Source organism: Alosa pseudoharengus, unplaced genomic scaffold (genome assembly GCF_046254945.1).
Source record: "Alosa pseudoharengus isolate Yale_2024_CS ecotype anadromous, Long Island Sound unplaced genomic scaffold, YU_APseudo_1.1 YU_APseudo_1.1_scf_22, whole genome shotgun sequence".
NCBI lineage: Eukaryota > Metazoa > Chordata > Actinopteri > Clupeiformes > Clupeidae > Alosa > Alosa pseudoharengus.
The window spans coordinates 5,260,536-5,283,035 of NW_027468680.1; the positions used below are offsets into that span (position 1 = coordinate 5,260,536).

At 44.8% G+C, this 22,500-nt stretch overlaps 1 protein-coding gene across 14 annotated transcripts in view; it reads left to right on the plus strand.

The window, feature by feature from the left end:
• The window catches only part of LOC143139664 (neurexin-3a), a 236,513-nt gene that overhangs the window by 409 nt on the left and 213,604 nt on the right, over positions 1-22,500 (plus strand). For all 14 annotated transcript variants that reach the window (XM_076300321.1, XM_076300319.1, XM_076300324.1 and 11 more), the window contains exons 2-3: positions 12,089-12,527; positions 15,451-15,834. In XM_076300321.1, the coding sequence (XP_076156436.1) occupies positions 12,089-12,527; positions 15,451-15,834 (823 nt within the window). The remainder of the gene's footprint in view (positions 1-12,088; positions 12,528-15,450; positions 15,835-22,500) is intronic.

Genomic DNA, 22,500 nt, shown 5'->3' on the forward strand with positions numbered 1-22,500 from the left:
GGGTCAAAATGCCTTTTGAATGGGAGACATGCTGGCAACAGACGCTAGCACCCATTGGTTTTAGCCTCCATAATAGCATGCCTGCCTCCCAATCCAAAGTGCTGCCAGTTCACAGGTTCGAGTCTGGGCAGGTGTGTGGATGGACTGCACAGTCCTTTAACACAACGTAGGTTACATAAGTGTACATAAGTCACTGCAGCCTCACATAAGGTTGCTGTAGCCTGTGTCTAACAGTAAATAAATGTCCTTCTCTAACTTAATGACGTAAACGATGGTGTGTTTTCTCCAGTGTTAAGACTTAAGTCACATACGGCTGTACTGAAACTCTATAATTGTAGTTTGGTTCCCGATATGATTACTGCCGTAGCTGCACGAACAGCATCCATGCATGCACTTTTCGTCTCCAATGTCACTGATAAGATTATTAGCAGCTTAGCAAGTTACCAAGTATATGAAGCAACACAATCATACCGTTTTGTTATTCATGCAGGGTAGCTGTTATTCAGAATTTTTGGTTATTCTACTGTGGACAGTATCTCTCACAGAGACGTTTTCTCCCAATGCATAACCGTCTGCATAGATAATGTGGCCCAGTTATAAATCTACTGCTGGTTCTCCGCTGATAGGACAGACACGTTTCAGTTGGCACAATGCAGCACAATACAGCATACAGAGTTATTCAGTGGATTAGGTGTGCATCAGCATTTCCTCTGTGGAGCTCATGTGGCTGCTGCTCCTTCACCTCCGCTGCTTATTACACTAGTATCAGTCCTGCAAGGAGAGAAGGGCACCGCGGGAAAATTTGGGACCGGAATAATACATTTAATAAGGCTTATCAGCTGAAGAGGAGAGAGAGGAGACATCAATGTCTGTTCAATGCCCACTCCTCTCTCCCTCTCTCTCTGTCTCTCTCTCATTCTCTCTCTCTCTCTTTCTGTCTCTCTCTCTCTCCCTTTCTCTCTCTCTCTCTCTCTCTCTCTCTCTCTCTCTCTCTCTCTCTCTCTCTCTCACACACAGACACACACTCTTAATGAAATCTGCTTCAGTTAGAGATTCGCCCAGACGCAAAATTGTTTTAAGCATATTTAATTTAGATTTTCAATTGTCGTCAATCATTTCATTAACTTTGCCATTGCCGGGAAAGAAATAAAACGGAAGAACAGAACAGAGCGAGAGGAGAGGAGAAGAAAGAAATAAAGAGAGGGATGATAGAATGAGATTTAGGAGTGTGAACTATGCATCTGAGTTGGAGTTACGCATTTCAGAAACGACCCACTTGAAAGAGAGCAGCTAAATAGATTACAGCAAACAGGAAGAGCTAGGGGATTGGACAGGTCTTGCTTTTTGTCTCTTGGCTCATGTTTGGCGTTATGATTCACAGAGCTTTACCATGCAAATGATGGCATTTTGTTATTCTAGCACAAGGCAGATGCCCCTTTCTCTTTGAACAGCTGTTAATTGCCATTTGTGTTGAATGGTTCTACCTGCAGGCAAGTCTCAAATAGATTGATCTTTAATTTAGCTGAAATTGGACGACTAATTAATTGTGAAGACGTCATGACGAATCCACCCAGAATCTGCAGATGAAACAAGTTATTTAGGAGTCAGTCACATTAGCTATGAGAGACAGCAGCAAAGCAACTGGCTGCCATTCATTTTCAATAGGAGTGGGTGTTTTACAGCTACAAGAGACAAGTGGTTGTTATGCTCAGGGTGTGATTTGTCAAAAAACATGAAGGGATGTTTTTTTTTTTTTAATCATGAAAAAACAAGCAATCAACAGGGCTAATTCTTTTTAAGTTAACGGTAGGCCCTATTACATTTCGAACAGTTGAACACTCTTATTTAATGCAAACTACAAAGGCATGAAACATTTAATTTTTTATGCGTCAGCCTGCGATGTGGGAGATGTCCTAATTAAATTTCAGGACCATGGATAAGGGCTGATCACGCGAACATGCCAGAGGATTTAGGCCTAAAACGTAACATGAAACGATTCTAATCTATTAAGATTTCACATCATGTCAAAATAATTCAGCGCCGATACCGCTATTCCCACAATTCTTGGCGGTTTTACGACACAATCCCAAACTCTATATGTCTAAAAAATCTCTTGTCACAACCTGCCTGTTATTTCAGTTGGTTTTTAATCATTGACGGGGTTGTCCCCACCCCCCCCCCCCCCAAGGATTAAATTTATTCAGCAGAGGTAGGGATGTAAAAAACAGAGGAGGGGTTGATCCCCACCATCACCCCCCAGCAAATCGCATCCTGGTTATGCTGCCAGCTAGGCTTTGCTCATTGCGTCAGTGTTAAACGTCATGGATGTATATTTTCTATGGAATTGAGTAAACAACTGCATTTAAAACCTTGGTTTACAAAAAAAAAAGATGTTTGCTGTACTCCCACAGATATTTGGTAAGAGTTCAATGTACCAATTTAAGTTTAATTCCACTGCTGGCTATAGGCTACACTACAGTGTATCCTTAGACCCATTCTCAATGTCAGTTGAGATTTGAAAAGCATTGTGGAGTCAGCCAAACTACCTGTGTTCCTTTTCACACATTTTTTCTTATTGTTTTCATGGCATTGTGTAGCCGTGATGCCCATTCTTGAGATGATAATAATTTCCGGTGATGGTTGCTCCACACACGCACCTGCTGAGTCCAAGACGTTTAGTGATGATCACTGCGGCTAGATCAGAGTTTCTGACCTTTCTAGTACAGCATGAAGCAGGCATATTAGCATGCTTTATTATTTCTGTGATGTTGTTTTAGATAGTATGCAACAGCACATCTGGGCCTGATAAGTAGCTAGATCTGGGTCTGGTCTTGACCTGATAAGTTAACTTCCAGAATCCGCAAGTAGGCCTACGAAGGGAAGAAAACATGTGCTACATCCACTGTAAACATTACCATGATACATAATCTCTTGATAGTATGACTGGATGTATCATGTCTTCTTTGATATGGCCAACATTTCATTTAACTTGGCCATAGGCTGTTACAGGTCATTAGCCCCTTTGAATGTAAGACTGTCTGTTGTTGACTCACCAATCTTTGAGTCATTCATAATGCTAATGTTCAGAAGCACATTATATTTCGACGTCTAGGCTAAGTTCTTATTTTAGCTAACAATTCTTTGTTAGGCTTCCTGTGATTTATTAGACAATGTCTTCAGTCCATGACTTGCATAAATGTTAGCTGTCAGCGGCAGCATTCGTTTTAATGAGCTTCAGTGCCAATCATCCGGACACCGATGATGTCATCTCTTTGGGCTAGTCTAAAGCTGCTTGCCACCTTTTTTAGCCTGACTGTCATGTTTACACACACAAGCACACACGTATGCACACACACACACACACACACACACACACACACACACACACACACACACACACACACACAGGTCTGGCACAAGCAGGCTGACTAGCTGGCTGGCATGCAGACAGACCCCCTGCTGGACTCGGATGCCAACCCCATGACAGAGTGGAGCGGCTGGCATCAGTCACTTTGTCTGTGGCTCCGCCCCTCCATGCCCTCAGTGCAGACAAAGCATAAAGCACCAAGCTGAGAAACAATCCCCCACTCACTCATCCCTCTCCCTCTCTTTTCCAATCTCTCTCTTTTTCTCTCTCTCTCTCTCTCTCTCTCTTTCTCTCTCTCTGCCTCCCTCCCTCTCATTCTCTCGCTCTCTCTCTCTGTCTCTCTGTCTAACTGTCCAAACCCACCCAATGCTCTATCTTTCTTTTCTTTTCCACCCAATCCTCTATCTTTCTTTTATTTTCTACCCAATCCTCTATCTTTCTTTTCTGTGCCCACTATTTTGTCTCTCATGTACTCTCTCTCTCTCTCACTCGTTCTCTGCCTCTCTCTCTCTCTCTCTTTTTCATTCCATCCCTCTCTCCCTGTCTCTGCTTCACAGCCCTTTCCCCGTCCCAGTCAAAGTCCCGAAATTGTGTCAATGTGTCTGGCACCATCTCTACTGTGTTCCCACCCTTAGCTTTGGACCAACAGTCCTGGCTGTGCTGTTATGGGAGCCAATCAGCCTGCTTAGCACACCGCTTCATGTTAAATGAATTAAATATATTGATTTATACACATTATTTTCTCAACTTTAGTTTACATTATGTGTGATAACTCAAAACAGCTACTCTTGTCAGATGGCCATCATACATCATTGAAAAGATGAGATTCCAGGCTTTCAGAAAAGGCATGGTAGCCTTTGCCACTTTTTCGGTAACGGTTTCCATATTTTGGGGCCCTGTCTCACGGACTAATAGTGCGGCTGTGGAGAAACTGGGCGTCCTAAAGCAGTCGATTGCCTACTGTGAAGTTTACACTGGTCCTGGTGCTGGTGCTGGTCCTGGTCCTCTCACACGACTGCCTACATGCACTGTGCACATAGACCCACCCACTCACACCAAACGCATATGCAGGCCCACAGACACAAGCACGTTGTCGCACAATGACATATACAAAACACAAACACAAACACAATTAGGTTCTTATAGAATGTTGCATGCACACATCCACAGATATGTTCACAGATACTGCTATTGAAGAGTTTTATATGTCCCTTATGCGGTAAGCATATACCATACATATGATTGCAAACAACATGTACACCACTGTACCCGCATCCTCTCTCTCTCTCACACACACACACGCACACACACACACACACACACACCACCCTGTGGAACTAAGGGAACACTACACCATATAAACCAGAAGAAAATCAATGATGGCTGCTGTTTAAATACTGAGACTCTACAGCTGAATCCTCTGACCTTTATGGTCTTTGAGGAAGTGCATGTGAGAACTTCCCTATCATTAATCCCACTCTCCGCCAATGACATCTGACCCCGACTATATGGATCAGTGCCTCCGTATTTCATGCATTTATACGTTTACTCTCCTGTCTATTCACCTTTCCCCATTCTCTCTGAGGCGTGAGTGGGTTGTAGGTTTCTCTGATATGTACTGTAATGTGATACTCATTGTGGACTTTTGAATGATGTCCATTTTCAAACTTCCCCATCTGTTCGGGATATTTTAGATAATCTACCAATCTATTTTCCACCTCAATGATACAATTGCACATTTTGTAATTTATTAGGTTTTTTCACAAATACAAAAGGCATTTGGAGCACTTAATGGTAATATTATTTCCGTTTATTGATGATCGGTTTCTTACCAGCAGCATGCAGAGTAAGCACTGTGTTAAAAACATGAAACAAAGGACCCCAGCAGTGGCGCGACTGGCTGGGGCACCTGCACCGTACGCCAGCGACCCGGGTTCGATTCCTGCCCCGTGGTCCTTTCTGGATCCCACCCCGACTCTCTCCCACTCACTTCCTGTCATTCTCCACTACCCTGTCGCATTAAAGGCATAAAAAAGCCCAAAAAATATATACTTAAAAAAATAACATGAACAAAAAAATTGCTTTAGAATCAGTGCCACTCTGGCCTGATGCACTTTATGCCACTATGCCATGGCACTGAATGCCACTTTAGTGCCATCGTCTCGTCGAGAGCACTTGGGAAGGGAATCTATTTTATTATGTCCATTCTGTGTCCCTATGTGGTTGTCTATATCCTGTAATCGAGTGGCCTCCGTTTCCAAAACACTAAATTGTCTAAATTGTGGCTGAAATTCAGTTGTTGTTGTTTTTTTCACCAGAGAAAGAGAGTGGCCTCATCTTTCCTGCTCAGCTCTCTGCGTGGGGCACATTAATCAGCGTTTGGCTCTGCGCGTGGCTAAGTGGGGTCCACTCCCTCTAATTACTGCAGACGGCGGCCCCATGTGCGTCTCAGAGCCGATCTGACCGGGCTGGACGCAGACCTCCTCCCTTGCGCTGGGGCCACTGCAATTTGTTTTCTGTCGTGCGTGAACGCCGGGGTGTCATTTGTCACCGTGTTCTGACAACACTGAGGTCCCGCTCTCGACCCCCTTTCCAAAACCGCCCCCTCCCTGCGGCCCTCTCTGTGGACTGGTCCGTTTCTTCAGGCTACTGCCGGACGCAGCTGTGAGCAGGGTTGAACTGAGGCGGAGTGGGCGAGAGAGAGAGAGAGAGAGAGGAAAGAGAGAGAGAGAGGGGAAAGAGAGAGAGAGAGAGTCCCGACTCTGAAACAGCTCTCCCTGATGGAAGGAGGGAAAACAGTCCATGATTGGGATGTGTATCCTTGATGATGTTGTGTGCCCGCTGCAGGCACTGTATGCTGAGGGTCAGTGGTGGCAGGGAGCAGGACCAGAGTGATGTGTTGAGCAGTTTTTACCACTCGTTTTAACTACTCGTTTTTACCACTCGTTTTAACTACTCGTTTTAACTACTCGTTTTAACCACTCGTTTTAACCACTCGTTTTTACCACTCGTTTTAACTACTCGTTTTAACCACTCGTTTTAACCACTCGTTTTAACCACAAGGCTTTCCTGTCAGCCATGGTGCTATTAATGCACTTTGTCATGATGCTCTCGATGGTGCAGCAGTAGAAGTTATACAGGATATGAGGAGACAGGCATGTCAATGTTTCCAACCCTCTTCCACGTATGACAGAACGTTGGTTAATCACAAACAGGAACGTCCTGTCTACTATACATCTATGCTATACAAACCTCCCCCACATTTAATGTAGACTATATCTTTAGAGTGCTGCGTAGAGTATGTAAGCGATAATGTATGGAACGCCGGTCATTATCGGAAAAAAAGTCCAGACAGGGCAAACAGGACCCCGATGTGCTAGCAGAGGGGTTTTGCTTCGTCCTGAAGGGACTTATTTTCCGATAATGAACGGCGTTCTATACATTATCCTGCTTAAACTCCACATGATATGACTCTACATTTATTTTTTACAGTTTCATCATGGCTTTTGCTGAGAAACAAATAGCTTACAACACATGCTGAACTTGAATCAAACATTCTTTAGAACACAGCTGATCAACCATCTGCTTTCACTTTCCATTCCATTTCACAAGTTCCATTGTAAGAAGTGACCGGACTACTTGCGGAGTGATATGAAAGCAAGAAATGACCGGACTACTTGTGGAGTGATATGAAAGCAAGAAGTGACCGGACTACTTGCGGAGTGATATGAAAGCAAGAAATGACCGGACTACTTGTGGACTGATATGAAAGACGTGAATCTGTATAGAGTGCTGTGCTGCTGTGCTGCACTGCCCTGTCTTCTCCTCCTGCCATGAAATTCTGTCTTTGATGGCCAGCATCACCTGGCACTGCCCACTTCCTCGGCCGCTGGGTAATCTGTTCCAATCTCGGCCCTGTCTCCCGTCAGCTCTGCAGCCGCTGGGGCAGCGCCGGCCTCTAAGTGGTGGGTGGGCGTCCGTGGGCAGAGATTTATGGGCGGAGCAGAGAGCTGTGGATGATAAATAGGGGGTGTCAGCTGGCAGAGCTCCACGCCCCTCTGTGCCGACCCGGGAGCCGAGGCGCGGTGTGGTGTGGCGCAGCTTTCTGTGCCCCGTGAAGGCTGCGTTGGGGCCGCGGGCGCGTGGGAGGACCTGCAAGCGTGGGTGAGAGAGAGAGAGAGAGAGAGAGAGAGGGAGAGAGGGAGAGAGAGAGAGAGGGGGGGAGAGAGAGAGAGAGAGAGAGAGAAAGAGAGAGAGAGAGAGAGAGAGAGAGAGAGAGAGAGGGGCCACTCTTAGGAAAACAACACCTCGACCGAGTCACCTTACAGTAGGTATGCAGAAGAAGAACTCTGGGTGTTGTCAGATGCAGGGATATGGAGTGAGTGGGGAGGGGAGGGTCCTGTGGGGGCTTCTCATGAGCTCACGGCCCACTTTAATGCTCTGCTGTTCTTTTCTGTTGCTCGGGGAGTCGGCTTGTTGAGCGAGAGGCCTGGAGAGGGAGAGGTTAAGGCCCTGCATGTTAAAAAGGAGTGTTAAGGATGGCTTTTACGGGACCTGTGTGATTGTGGAGAGATGTCACTTAAATGGCCTGAGGAATGAAATACTTGCTCACAGACAAGCTTTATGTGGAAAATTATTTTCCCTCTCTCTCCATCTGTCTCCCTCTCTCCCCCTCTTTCACCCTTCTCTCCCTTTCTTTCTTTCTTTCGCTCATACTCTTTTTTCCCCCTCTCTCCAGCTCTCTCTCCGTCTCTCTGACTGTGGTATTTATTTCAGACTGGGTCTGTGCGGGCAGATAACAGTCTGATGAAATTCTCCTCCAGCCTCATATGCGAGTGATTTGGGCCCTGTCTGTGTGTGTGTGTCTGTGTGTGTGTGTGTGTGTGTGTGTGTGTGAATTGAATCCGCACAGTCGCACACGCGCATACAGGAATCCATTTCATGGGCCACTGGCGTCTCAGAACCGGGAACAGCCTCAGTGCTCAGATAGGGGCGGATTTGAGAACGGATCCGGTACAGTTGTGGCCCGCATCTTCCCCGGATCCGGTTCAAATCCAGGCTGGATGCCGTTGATCATTTTCTGCTATCACAGGGGATGGGAGGCTGTCTCAGTGTATGCATCTGGGATTGATTGATCATCCTGTTTTATTCCATTTTGTCAACTGGCTGTATTGTATTGTCGTAATGCTGAAATATGAATGAAATGCTAATCATAAACAATGATAAATGTTTGAAGTTATTCTCATAGGTTATTTGAAATGCATCAGGAATGCGAGAGCGCACAGCTATTTACATTAATATGTTTTCATGATAGCCTTTGCTGCTTGCTGACTATCGCTAATGCTAATGCGAAAACAATGTTGTTTTAGCCTGCTCCACAGACAGCCATTAGGCCTCAGCCGTTTTCATGAGCTGCCTGCCTGTCTCATCAAATGAGTTTCACAGTCTGACATTTTACACGACAGTCGAACAGTCCAAATGACAAAGCATCAAATGAGCGAAATTGCAATGTATCAATTTGCGCAGGGAGCAGTGGCAGTCGTTTCTTCGCGGACTCGGCGGTGACGTGTTGAGATTGTGGGCAAGGGGGAGGAAAGCTGATTTAGATGATGAAAAATGCATCAGGTCAGCGTCTGAGCCAGAGAAGAGACAGCCATGATATAACAAATAATAGCCATCATTGTCTAATCAGCGGCTGGTGATTTCCAGCCTTGTAAATTCCTCAAGGTCACTCTGTCGCCTCTGGTGACAACCAGCAGATGTCTAGTGAGGCTGCGTCGGATGACAGCTACGTTATTTTCTCACGTCAGATGTGTTGACTCACTGGGTCATTGCTGGATAGCATATGTCTCCAGTACTATGATGAATGGCAAATACCCACTTCCTGTGATCTATTTCTTCTCAGAATTACTTCCAGTGCAATTGTTGGGGGGGCAGTTATTGTTTGTTAAAGGAACACAATGGAAGAATTGATATCTATGCTCCTTGATGTCAATATTCAACACCATAAGATAGTATCCAGCTAAAAAAACGACTAACAGTCATGATCCTACTCGATCAATAACGTTACATAGTGCAATATGAAGCATTCCAGGTACACACTGGCAATGTCAGACTCCAATCTCCGTAGTATGCGTCAGTGTAGTATCAGAATGAGTTTGGAGCTGTTATCTTAAGGTAAAATAACTGCATTGTGTTGCTGAAAATAAAGTATTTTGTCAAGTTAAAACTAAAAGCACACTGATGATTAACAGCTTTCCTTTTCAAAGAAGGAAATTCTGTTAAAATGTTTTGAGTGCAAAGTCATATATAAATATGGTAATGATTTGGCAAAAGGACTTGATGAAGGGAAAGTAGACTGTACATGTAGATATGCCATTTGTTGGGAGGAGCATTATCATTCAACACAAGCAGAAAATGCAGAAAACAGGAGTCTTGAATCATGAATGTTTGCATTTTGCCTTACTATTTTGCCAGCGCTATCAACGGGAAACAACTGTCAAAACTACATAAGGTGGACTTACACTAACAGGATCATAATGTACATAATGTAGACTTTGGTAAAATCTTCTAAATTAAGCCCGAGCTATCTTAAAGGTAAAGTCAGCGATCTTACGCAATTCCAAGCCCATAAAATTTTTTGTCACATTTAGTGAACCTTTCCAATGTCCATTCTGTACACTGTAAAAAAGCAGCCCAGGCTCCGAAAACTGGAAACAACCAAAGTGGGGGCAGCCTGTCCCCCAAACAAAAACAAAACCCTGCGTGGAGTTTCTCTGGGAATACTGAAGGGAGCGGTGAGTTTCGTTTGGGCCTTGATTAAAATATAATGCACGTTGTTGTTTTGGACAAAAGTGTCTGCTAAGAAATTGAAATATAAACATAAACACAAACGAACCCGACGTCATCGCTGACTGCATCTTTAATGATCTCTGTAAACAGAGAGACAAAAGTATTTGTCAAAGTCACCCGGTGATATATTGTCTTTGTAAGGACTGTGAACCTAAGTGGACTAAGTCTCAATTAAACCAGTTAGAAAGCAGTTAGGTGAATAAATAGCATCTAGCATCCCCCAGCCTGCCAATTGCCATGGCTCGCGTGTTTGTCATTTGTGGGAATGACAAACTCGTTGTTGCCTCCTTGTGATGCTCACGCCTTTCTGTTTTAGCCTCAGTCCTCCACGGGGGGAGGCTGGTATTTATGATCTCAGCGATAAAGCCTGTGGAGAGAGAAAAAAAGAGAGAGAGGGGGAGAAAGAGAGAGAGAGAAAGAGAGAGAAAGAGAGAGACAGAGAGAGAGAGACAGAGAGAGAGAGTGAGTCCGTTTCACAACACGGGGCTCCGCAGGAGATGGGTCGAGGCAATCTCCCAGTCCAGCACTCTTCCCCTGGGCACCTGCAACACGTGCTGATTTACTGTCAAGTCTTCCAGGATTATCAGTAATCTCAGAGCAGGAAAATCTCTCTGTTGACAGCTGTGTCTCCAAACAGCCACAACAATAACCACCACAACAGCGACAATACCAAGCCACTACACACACATCTGAAGGATATTTTAGTTTTGCTTTGCTTCCAACCATTTGCGAGCATACATTTCAGTTTTCTAGAACTGTACACTCTCTCTCTCTCTCTCTCTTTAACACATGCACACATACACGTGTGCACACACACAAACACACACACCGAGAGAGAGAGAGATTGGCCTTTTTAGTCTCACTAAACAGTACTTTGATGAATGTTTATTTTTGGCCGTGTGCGTTTCATCTTCATCTCAGCACTGCGCCACAGGCTCTTGAGCCGAGTGTGTGAATGGGCAGTGTGCCTTGTCCGGCGACGGGCGGGCGGGCGGTCGGGGCGAGACGCATGACGTCAGACTCTATAATGAGCTGAAGAGGAGCCTGCCTGAGCAGCAGCAGCAGCGCCCTGTCCTAATGGCCACATCTCTCTCTTCTCTTTTGTCCGGTCGTGACCACAGCTACAGACCGCCAGGCACATGAATGCCATGAATGTCCACTGAGTAGGGGCCGAGATACTTACTGTGTGCCCATGGAGCAGCTATCACGGTGGCTCTGAAGCACTGAAACGCTTCAGCACCAACACCAGCTCCTGTGTGTGACGTCATTCGTGTCCTCAGTGACATAAACGGAGGTCCCATAGCTAGTAGAATAAACTGTTTCTGTGGGTTCATTAAGTACAAAGTGACACACTCTACATTATTGGATTTGTGTTTCTGCATTACAGCGGAGCCACCACAAACAAATCACCAATTTTACATTTACAACCCACAAGTCCTTCATAGCCCATACTGTCTGTGCTATTTGGTTTGAATCCACCAGATACCAATAAAGTAACCCTACTGTACGTTAATCTCTCTGTTTTTAGAGACATACAAATGTTTGTTTTTTTCTCCACAATTCATTCAATGTATACTGTATATCCTATAGGAATTGAATGCAGTTGTAAATAACTTTAGGACTAGATGTACATTGTCTTTCGTGTTTGAAACCAGGACCTTTCTGTGCGACCGTCGAGTAATGCAAAATGTAAACTGTGCCAATTAAGGACACTTCCAAAAATATAGCATAACCAGCTGAATAAATAGAATGGTATGCTTATGTTACACCTTAGAAGGTCAGGCAAACAATTACCATAATATGGTACTAATATTATGCTTTGTGTCACACCACTGGTAATAAATAAAACCACTGTTTTGTATTACACAGGTTGTCTACAAAAACAATGACATCCGGCTGGAGCTCTCCCGTCTGGCTCGGATTGCTGACCCCAAGATGAAGATCCAGGGCAATGCCAACTTCAGGTGTGAGAACGTGGCCACTCTGGACCCTATCTCGTTCGAGACGCCCGAGGCCTACATCAGCCTGCCCAAGTGGAACACCAAGCGCATGGGCTCCATCTCCTTCGACTTCCGCACCACCGAGCCCAACGGCCTCATCCTCTTCACGCACGGCAAGCCACAGGAGCCCAAGGACGTGCGCAGCCAGAAGAACACCAAGGTGGACTTCTTCGCCGTGGAGCTGCTGGACGGCAGCCTGTACTTGCTGCTGGACATGGGCTCTGGGACCATCAAGGTGAAAGCCACGCAGAACAAGGTGAACGACGGGACCTGGTACCACGTGGACATCCAGCGAGACGGACGAGCCGGTCAGTGATATTTCATGTCCGATATGTTAAAGAAACACAATATAAGAATTAGTATTTACCCCTCGTCATTAGTTTTTTTCTTTTAGTGATCAACTGTTTATTGAGTTATATAAACGTTATATAAAATTGTGTTCATTTTACACAATGAAGCAACTCATCGCACAAGAGGTATGAGATTTTTGACCCTATTAATGCCTCCCATTTATGTAGGGTGGATACCTTGGCCTTGTTCAGACGAACAGTGTGGTATTCTAAATCCACAATATCATCTACATAACTTAACCAAAAACGTTTGAACCTCGTCATTAGTTTTCAATTGACTGGGTGATGAGGCTTTAACTTGCTCCATTAGCTTATTGTTTAGCATGCAGTGTTTGTCAAACTGCCTTGCACATTGGAGAATGACACTTAAGGGTTGCCCAGAGAAAAAAGTCATGTCCCTGCATAGCACAACACTGCTACGTAGACCAGTACCAGTAGTTCTGGACCGTATTCCACCTTTTATAAGTCCGTTTATTTGTAAAGTGACATATATAAATAGCCAAATGGGTGTATTGGGACAGTTTCTGCATGAAAGGCCTTTGAAACGTCCTGCATTTGGACTTGTCCACCCATTTCATATCACCTTTGAATTATTGCTATGTCTAACATTTAGCCCACAGTGGTAGTAAACTTCTATTACAAAATTAATCAACGTTTGGTATTATTTGGAGAATTTTAGCCCACCCACACTTTTTATCTCTTCTCCACTGAGGTGAAATTAGAATGACCTCATTAATAAATTATGTTGTTAAAAGCTGTCATGGCTTTAAATGCTGTGGACACTTTTATTTTGTAAAAGAATCAGATAGATATGCAAATGGAGCTTTATAAAACTGGGGGAGCTGCAAGCCTGAGATAAAACATCAGCTTTTGACAGCTTCGCCCAAAATGTCTTAACTTTTGCCCAGTAGACAGTAAAAAACAAACAACACAAAAGTTCTTCTTAACACCCGACTCCTGCATACCCAGTCTATTTCAAAATGTCGGTATTCACATGCACGCATGCACACACGAACGCACACACACACACACACACTCACGCGCACACACACACACGCACACACACACACGCACACACACACACACACTCATAATATACATTTCTTATACTTGTTTAGCACACACACACCTATATGAAATACAAATATAAACACACGTCATTCATGTAAACTCCTAATTTCCCCTTGTGTTGTTTGTGATTCCGCCGTTGCCCTTGAGTTCCTGTACTTTGGCGAATTGATCCACTCGCACACACTCTGTGTCACTTCATATCGCCCGGCTGCACTTGGGGACCGTGGGGGACATTAATAATGCAGACCTGTAGACAACAGCGCAGAGGTGACAGAGCTGGTGTCATTTCTAGCCAGATTATTCCTATTGATCTCTGATCCCAGGGCTGCTTCCCAGGGTTGCTGCTTGACATGTGTGTGTGCGTAGAGGCTGCAACTGCAGACCCTGGACCTGTGAGCTGTAAGCAGTATATCAGGGTGTAAACTCTCAGTGTAATCCACAGAGGCTCTGGGCTGTCTGTAGACATGCAGGTTAAGATGCATAATAGACAGTGTGTTCTCTTTCTCTCTCTCTCTCTCTCTCTCTCTCTCACACACACACACACACACACAAACACACACATGCATATACACACACATATGCACAGTACACACATAGATGCACAGAAAGACAGACACAACCCATAAGCACATTTTCACATGTACACACACACACACACACACACACACTCTCACACACACACACACACACACACTCTCTCACACACACACACACACACTCTCACACACACACACACACACACACACTCTCTCACACGCACACGCACACACACACACACGGACACACACACACACACACACACAGACACACACACACTCACACACACACACACAGACACACACACAGACACACACACAGCCCAATCTCTTGTTCTTGCCTGCTCTTTAAATCTTTCTGTCTCTCCCTGTCTGTCTGTGTCTTATCTTCCCCCCTCTCTGGAGTCGTCTGAGAGCTCCTCTCCAAGAGGAAGCATTAACTCAGTCTTCCCTCCGAACACTGATGCTTTTTAAAGGGGGCACCGCATTGCCAAAAGGCCTCTGGAGCCCCACAACCCTCCACCAGCCGTCACAAACCTTCGCTGGCCCTGACACTACCATAAATCACTGGTCCGATCAAACAGAGCTCCACGCCAGAGAACACCCCACACCCCCCCCCCCCCCTTCCCGTTGTCACGTCCCGACTGAATGAGCCGTCTGGACCGGGCCCTCATGCCCGGAATGTAAACTCGTCACATAATCACGCTCTGTGGGATGTAGTCTAGTCGTCGCCCCTCAACTGATCAATATCCAGTATGAGTTCTGAGTTGGGCTTGTCCTCAGCCATGTCGTCTGTCCATGATTAAACCTCCGACTTCATTTCGATCTAATCTTCAAGGATATAACAGTGTAACATAAAATTGCATACAATTTAAATGATATTAGAACAAAAAGATTGTCAGAGCTTCATCCTCACAGCATGCCGAAAGATCTAGAACAATCCATTTTTAAGGGTTCTTGTTCTCACGTGTTGCTAAGACTTTCGGATCCGCATAATAGCACCTTTTTGTTATGGTTATGGTTATGGGATTTGGCAGACGCCTTTGTCCAAAGCGACAACGATCTGTGACCCATATTTGGAGTGTCACAGGGTATATACAGTATTACATCGATGTAACTGTGTAGTCAAAGTCATTGCATACATTTATTCTGTTGCTGATTCTTTTAGGGCCCCTTCTAGGACATTATTTGTTGATATATGGCCCTGAGGGAGAATAAAGCGCGGGTGACTTTGCAGACTTGTAATTGCACATGTGTGTTTGTTTTGGGGGTAGGAACCATATCGGTGAACAGCCGCCGCACCCCCTTCACGGCCAGCGGAGAGAGCGAGATCCTGGACCTGGAGGGGGAGATGTACCTGGGAGGTCTCCCGGAGAGCCGCGCCGGCCTCGTCCTGCCCACGGAGCTGTGGACCGCCATGCTCAACTACGGCTACGTGGGCTGCATCCGCGACCTGTTCATCGACGGCCGCAGCAAGGACATCCGGCAGATCGCCGAGAACCAGAACGGCGCCGGCATCAAGCCCACGTGCAACCGGCTCTCGGGCAAGCAGTGCGAAAGCTACCCGTGCAAGAACAAGGGCGTGTGCAAGGAGGGCTGGAACCGCTTCATCTGCGACTGCACCGGCACCGGCTACTGGGCGCGGACCTGCGAGAGGGGTGAGTCGAGTCCAGTTCGGGCCGCGGAATGCGGAACACTCACGTCTCTCTAGAGTGCTCTCTGTACACTCACACCACTGCTAGTCTGAAAGTATGCCTAAAAAAGATGCACCATCTATGTGTGTGTGTGTGTGTGTGTGTGTGTGTGTGTGTGTGTGTGTGTGTGTGTGTGTGTGTGTGTATGTGTATGTGTGTGTGTATGTGTGTGTGTGTTAGTCAACTATTGAAATCACTAGTCGATACTGTAGGCACTAGTCACCAGGCACAAGGTGCACTGACCTGATTACCCTGATGCTGCACATGTGCTAAGTCACTGTTGTTGTCTCTCTGCACATACTGAGTAAAAAGACAAAAGCTCTTTTTCCCAAATACTTTTTTTGTTTATCATATAAATCAAGGAAAAGTACAAGAGGGCCATTAGAGTCTCCTTTCAGAAAGGCACTCAAGCAAATGAGCATCTTCTGCCTTTTAGAGATTAGGGTGAGCAGTGCACTGCCATGCTTCTTGTGCCACTCCATGTCAAAAAAGACGAGAAGAGAAAGACAAAAAAACACGACTGCAGATTGCAGGTGAGCGTGAAAAGCCCGAGAAGTCCGATAGATTGGCGGCGAGGTCGCTGATTGACAACATTTATCCCTGCTTGAGTCCCGCTAAGAGTCTATTTCAGAAGCACTCTCTTGTCTGCCAGCGTAATTATCTCAAAGGCCTCCCCCCGCCGCACGCTACGCCATGCCACGCCGCGTTGTGCCGCTCAGGTTGTCTAGACAGAACTCAGCCGAAGAGAGAACATTATGTTCTGATGTTTACTAAAATGCACATACAGCTAATGTGTGGGGTTTGAAATGCTAAATCCATGTCTGATGAAGGGCTGGGGCCCGAAACATTACACATGGTGATATACCATTAAAACGCTAAGGAGCAGATTCTGGTGTGCGGATTCAATGTTCTTTTACTTGGTTTTAATTGCTACATATTGTTCTGTTGCATTTAATTTGACTTCTTTCACATTGAATAGGCATCTTATGCATGCAATGCAAAATTATGTTTGCAGCAGAAGCCTTTTGCCTGCACAAATGGTGAAGGATGATATCTGAAACATCTATGGAATTTAGCATCATTCAATTTAATATTTGATATTCCTTACACATAATATATAATATAATCCTCAATATGATGCATTTTCTCTGTATTCCTGTTCTGGAGTCCTGACACACTTTAGAATGTAGTTTGGCTTTGTCAGCTAGGGTCATGTTAGATAACGGAATTTAGAATTCCTACCTCTCCCTCCATTTCTTGCTTTTCCTTGTCGTTTCTTCCTCTCCTGTCCTGTCTTGGTGGTGAGTGTCAGGTATGGTCATCAGCTCTGGCACCTGGTGCGGTGCCTCGTTACACATTATGCTACTGTTTGTGGAAACCCCTGCCGTGGAGAGCTCCATACCGCACCACCGCACCAAACTCACCTTGCTTCACAGTGGACGCTTTGTCAATCATGTCCAAGAAGCCGCCACAAGGCACAAGCATGCCTCCTCCCGACTGTCACTCACATATCTGTCACAACTGCGATAGCCCTCTCCACAGTGCAGAGATAATATTCAGCTGTAGCACGTCGTAAACAACATAACATGAGCTTAAATTTCAGCTTTATGTTAGTGCACAATACCCAATGTGACGATAGCACCATGATGACAGCACCATGACAGAGTTTTGGTCTAAAACATAAACACCACACAGCTGCTTTATATTTCAGCTACATCTCGGTTGTAGCATATTGTATTGCACACAACCTGTTAATTTCATTTCATTTTTGGGATAGCACACTGCATAATGCAATCCTAAAATTAGTCTACACCTCACATGTGTGTGTGAGTTAGTGAGTGTGTGTGTGCACATTTGTGACCAGGCATGGCAAAACCAGGCACATGTCTCCCCAGAGACATTTTGAGTTATTCACAGATTCTGAAAGTGTAGTTTCAAAGCTATCCAATGATGTCTCACTCATATCTGATAATATTTGAATAAGTTGTAGCCATTTTAAAGTATACACATCTCAAAGCTACAAGCTGAGAAATCAGGCTTTTCAATTTGACTACTTTCTCTCTCAATCCATGGGAGGGGAACACAATGGTCCTCATTTACATGACATTAAGATCAACCCTCCCCCCTGTCACGGTCACTGATCTGAGCCTGCAGTGCATCATATGACGCTAATGACCCATCGAAACTATCTGTAATGGGTTACAGCAGTGTTTTTCAACCACTGTGCCTAGTGTGCCGTGAGAGATCATCAGGTGTGCCGCAGAAAATTACCCAAATGTCACTCACTCAGGGGCATAGATTTGCGTGGGGACCGAAGGACGTGTCCACACCAATGTCAGATTACGACTGAAATGTCCCCACCAATATTCAGGTTGAAGTGGGGGGGGAAAGCGCTCACATGCGCTACAAAGAGTTAAATACTTTCTCACTTTTTTGCGGATCATCTCGTACAGATCGTGTAATGTGCAGTAGCCTATAAGGGTAAATCGCGATGATTTGAAGTTACCTATAATAACTACCAGTGAGCCGCAGGAGACGCTGCGCTTCAGCTTCACTTCACTACAAGGCATATGAAGTGCGTCCAAATTCATCCATTATTCTCTGTTGAACTCCTCGAGTAGGCTACTCATCACACATGTGTCACATGAAAGAGCCTTTTCTCAGCTTTTAAACGGTGCTATAGCCACTATTTGCTGTGATAAACAGTTCGCGAGAAAAATTAACTTCAAGAGATTTAATAATTATTCTCTGTGCCCATCTCCACATCCATTCGTCTCGGTGGAATATCATAGGCCTACACACTCTTCACGCAACACATGACAACCCATATATCAGAATAAACAGCAGAACTTACCGAACACAAAGGTGTAAAGCATTCCCGTGTATAGTTAGCTGTTCCAGAGTAATCCGGGTTTTGAAATAAATTGTAGAAAAATTCAACATGGTCTTTCGGCTTTAAGCATTTCTTAAAACTGAGCTGTGCTTACATCGCCTAGATATCTGTAAATAGGCCTATTAGAATACAGACAGCTTATGGTTAAGAGTTGTCAATGTAGCCTTAATGATTCTTTTCACAAAATGCTAAGCATTTAAGTTTCTTAAAACTGAGCTGTGCTTAAATGGGTCAATGCATGATTTCATAACAGACCAAATAGAAAATAAATGTTAAATATAGCCTACATATGTATACATATTAAAATCAGATTATGTGCTACACAGTATAGATCAAGTTGGACAGTAGCACATTTTAATCATGGGTAGTTGGACAGTAGCACATTTTAATCATTTTATATATCTATAGTGGCTGGTGAAAGAGTTGAGTGGCTTTTCCTTTTATTTTTTTCGGGGGAATTAGTGGGTAGTGTCCCCACCAAAGCTCAGACCAAACCTACGCCCTTGCACTCACTGGTCCAGAAAAGCAAAGAATTTATAACCACATGCTCTCATTGATTGTATGATTGCACTATTTGTGGTATGCAGGCATTGTACAACGGGGGCCCCATATCCAGAATTCACAGAATCATCACATATCCAGTTCAAAACAACAATTAAATTAGATATAGTCACCTACAAATGACAGAGGGCGCTTGTTTTATTGAGCAGGTCTTGCATAGGCCATCTGTGTATTATTTGAAATTTTAGGCTATGGTATGTTTATTTTTTCTTCACACAGGATGTTAGTGTGCCGTGGGACATTTTAAATGTCAAAAGTGTGCCGTGGCACAAAAAAGGTTGAAAAACACTGGGTTACAGAACCAGTAGCAATGGATAAAGTATTCTAAAACAAACATGAGATCACGTTTGCAAACCATGTTATTTTGAATTAACACCCAGTGCAAGGCACCAGGTTGGCAATGGATTTAGCAGGTTTAGCAATTAATAAAATAGGCTAGTCTAAAACGCAAACTAAACAAACATGAGATCACGTTTGCAAATCCTGTTAATTTGAATGCACACACGATGCAAGGCACCCTGCCATCAGTCAAAACAAGACATTCTCGCATTATTCAAATTAATTGCCCACCGAAACTATCTGTAATGGGTTTTGGCTAATAGCCTATGGTGCCAATAGCTAATGACAGTAGGCCTACGTTAGCTAGTAGCAATGGATACACACAAACTTTATCCCCGTCAAATGTAACTGTGGAAATAGCATCTGATATCTTACGATCTAGCTCCTCTGCTGCCAGACCGAGAGATTCTTCCTCGTTGTAATTATCTTCGGCTAAGGTCAGCTGTAGATTAGGGATGTTCTCCAATGTAATGCAGTCGCCTTCATCATCAGATCTGCAATCCGCTGTGCTTTGTCCATCTCCATTCCAATTGTAAACAAACAGCATGCTGGTTCAGTAAGTAGCCATGAGGTTACTTCTAGCATACAGCTGATTGGCCGAACAAAAGAGCACTAATAGTCACGCCCAATTTAAACGCTGGTTTACTTCCTAAAACTTAACCATTTTCAAAGACAAAATATACACTTTTAAAGCAACCAATGCTGTTATCTGAAACATGGAATTGCTTCTTTAGGACTTCAACTTGCACATTCTGCAAAAAAACGAAAATCACTAATTTTGAAAAAAAAAAAAAAAAACTTCAAAGTCGTTTTTCGCGACTTGCGTCTCTGCGACTTGAGCCTGCTTTTGCCATGCCTGGTCACATTTGTGCATGTGAGTCAATTATTGTAAGTATTTAGAGTGTGTGTGTGTGTGTGTGTGTGTGTGTGTGTGTGTGTGTGTTACACTATAACAGTGTAATTTAGATGGCCATACAACACTTTTTTTCACAAATTATATGAATTATTATAGAGCCGTTCTCACGTCACAGTTCTAGAGGCTGAATCCATTGGTGTGTGTATAGCCCTGTAGTGAGCACTGATATGTGTGTATAATACGTCAGAATCTCATTTTGAAGGCTTCTTGAAACCACAGTTCTGTGCTTAGGGTCCAGCCATAGTTAACACCTGTCAGGTGTTAAGTGTCCTAGATTGACCCAACCTGGCCGCATCCCGCTCCAAAGCCCCAGTCACACACACACACACACACACACACACACACTAACAGAAACACACATGCCCACATGCACCCAGACACACACACACACACACACAAACACACACACACACACACACACACACACACACACACACACACACACAAACACACACATGCACACACACACACACACACACACACACACACACAAACACACACACACACTCTCTCTTTCGCCCAGCCACCCAACCCCAGCCAGCAGCACTGCTCAGCACTGCACAGCCCAGGGTCTGTCTGACCCAGCCTGGGTCACCTCCTCCTCTCTACTGAGGTGGGTCCAAAGCCATTAGCTGCTGCGCTGTGCGCCCCCTGACAGCCTCTCTCTGGGGAGGTGTGGTGCAGCCGCTGGCCTGCTTTCCTCGCTCCTCTCGCTCGCTCAGATCCACCCTCCCTCCCTCCCTCCGCCGCCTGACAGGGCTCTCTCGCCATCTCAAGCCCACGGCTCACAGGAGCTCGCTGGAGGTGTGTTTCCTTTGTAATCTGATTTTGGAAACCATGTTGTTGCAAATGTTACAAAATATATACAGTATAATTGTTGTTACAGGTTAAGGTCTAGGGTTACCAACTCGTAACAATATGCCCCTACACGAGGATAGATAGATAGATAGATAGATAGATAGACAGACAGACAGACAGACAGACAGACAGATAGATAGATAGATACTTTATTGTCAAACACGTGACGTGACGTGTTTTTCAGTCGTTTCCATAGTACTGACATTGATGCACTAATTATATAGTATTTATTATATAATGTGTGTACTAAAGTATAGTCAGTTAGTATAAAATGTATTAGCCCATAATATATAAGTATAAGTATTTATTTAAATATATATACTTTTTTGATCCCGTGAGGGAAATTTAGTCTCTGCATTTAACCCAATCGGTGAATTAGTGAAACACAAACAGCACACAGTGAACACACAGTGAGGTGAAGCACACACTAATCCCGGCGCAGTGAGCTGGCTGCTACAACGGCGGCGCTCGGGGAGAAGTGAGGGGTTAGGTGCCTTGCTCAAGGGCACTTCAGCCGCGGCCCACTGGTCGGGGCTCGAACCGGCAACCCTCCGGTTACAAGTCCAGAGTGCTAACCAGTAGGCCACGGCTGCCCCAAATATGGGCTAGTATGTTATACATGTGCAAGCGTTAGCTAGTCCATGTCTGTTTCTACTGCAGTATCATTTGTGTTTGCTAGTACTCCACAGCATTTCATCCTGCTGGCGCTTAGGTTATCTCTGCTGTCAGCTTAAGGTGAATCTTCCCCGGCTCTCGCTTGATTGCAGGATCCCCTTAGCAAAGTGTTATTTAAGTCCGTTATTGGAGATCATATCTGCAGTCTGGAACTGTAAATTTGAAGCTTGTGAAGAGAAACATGTGGGTACGGGGTCGATATCCCACCTCCCACTTTTCCCTCGAGTTTGGAGACAACAGTAAATCAGGCCACCCAACACCACACTAAGCTATTCTTGGGTGAGATCTCGTGGGGTCACAGACGAGGTCAGTGCAAACCCAAGCAAAAGGGCTGAGATTACAAGCATGATACCGTCGCAGTATCTATAAATCTTATCCGATGCTCTAA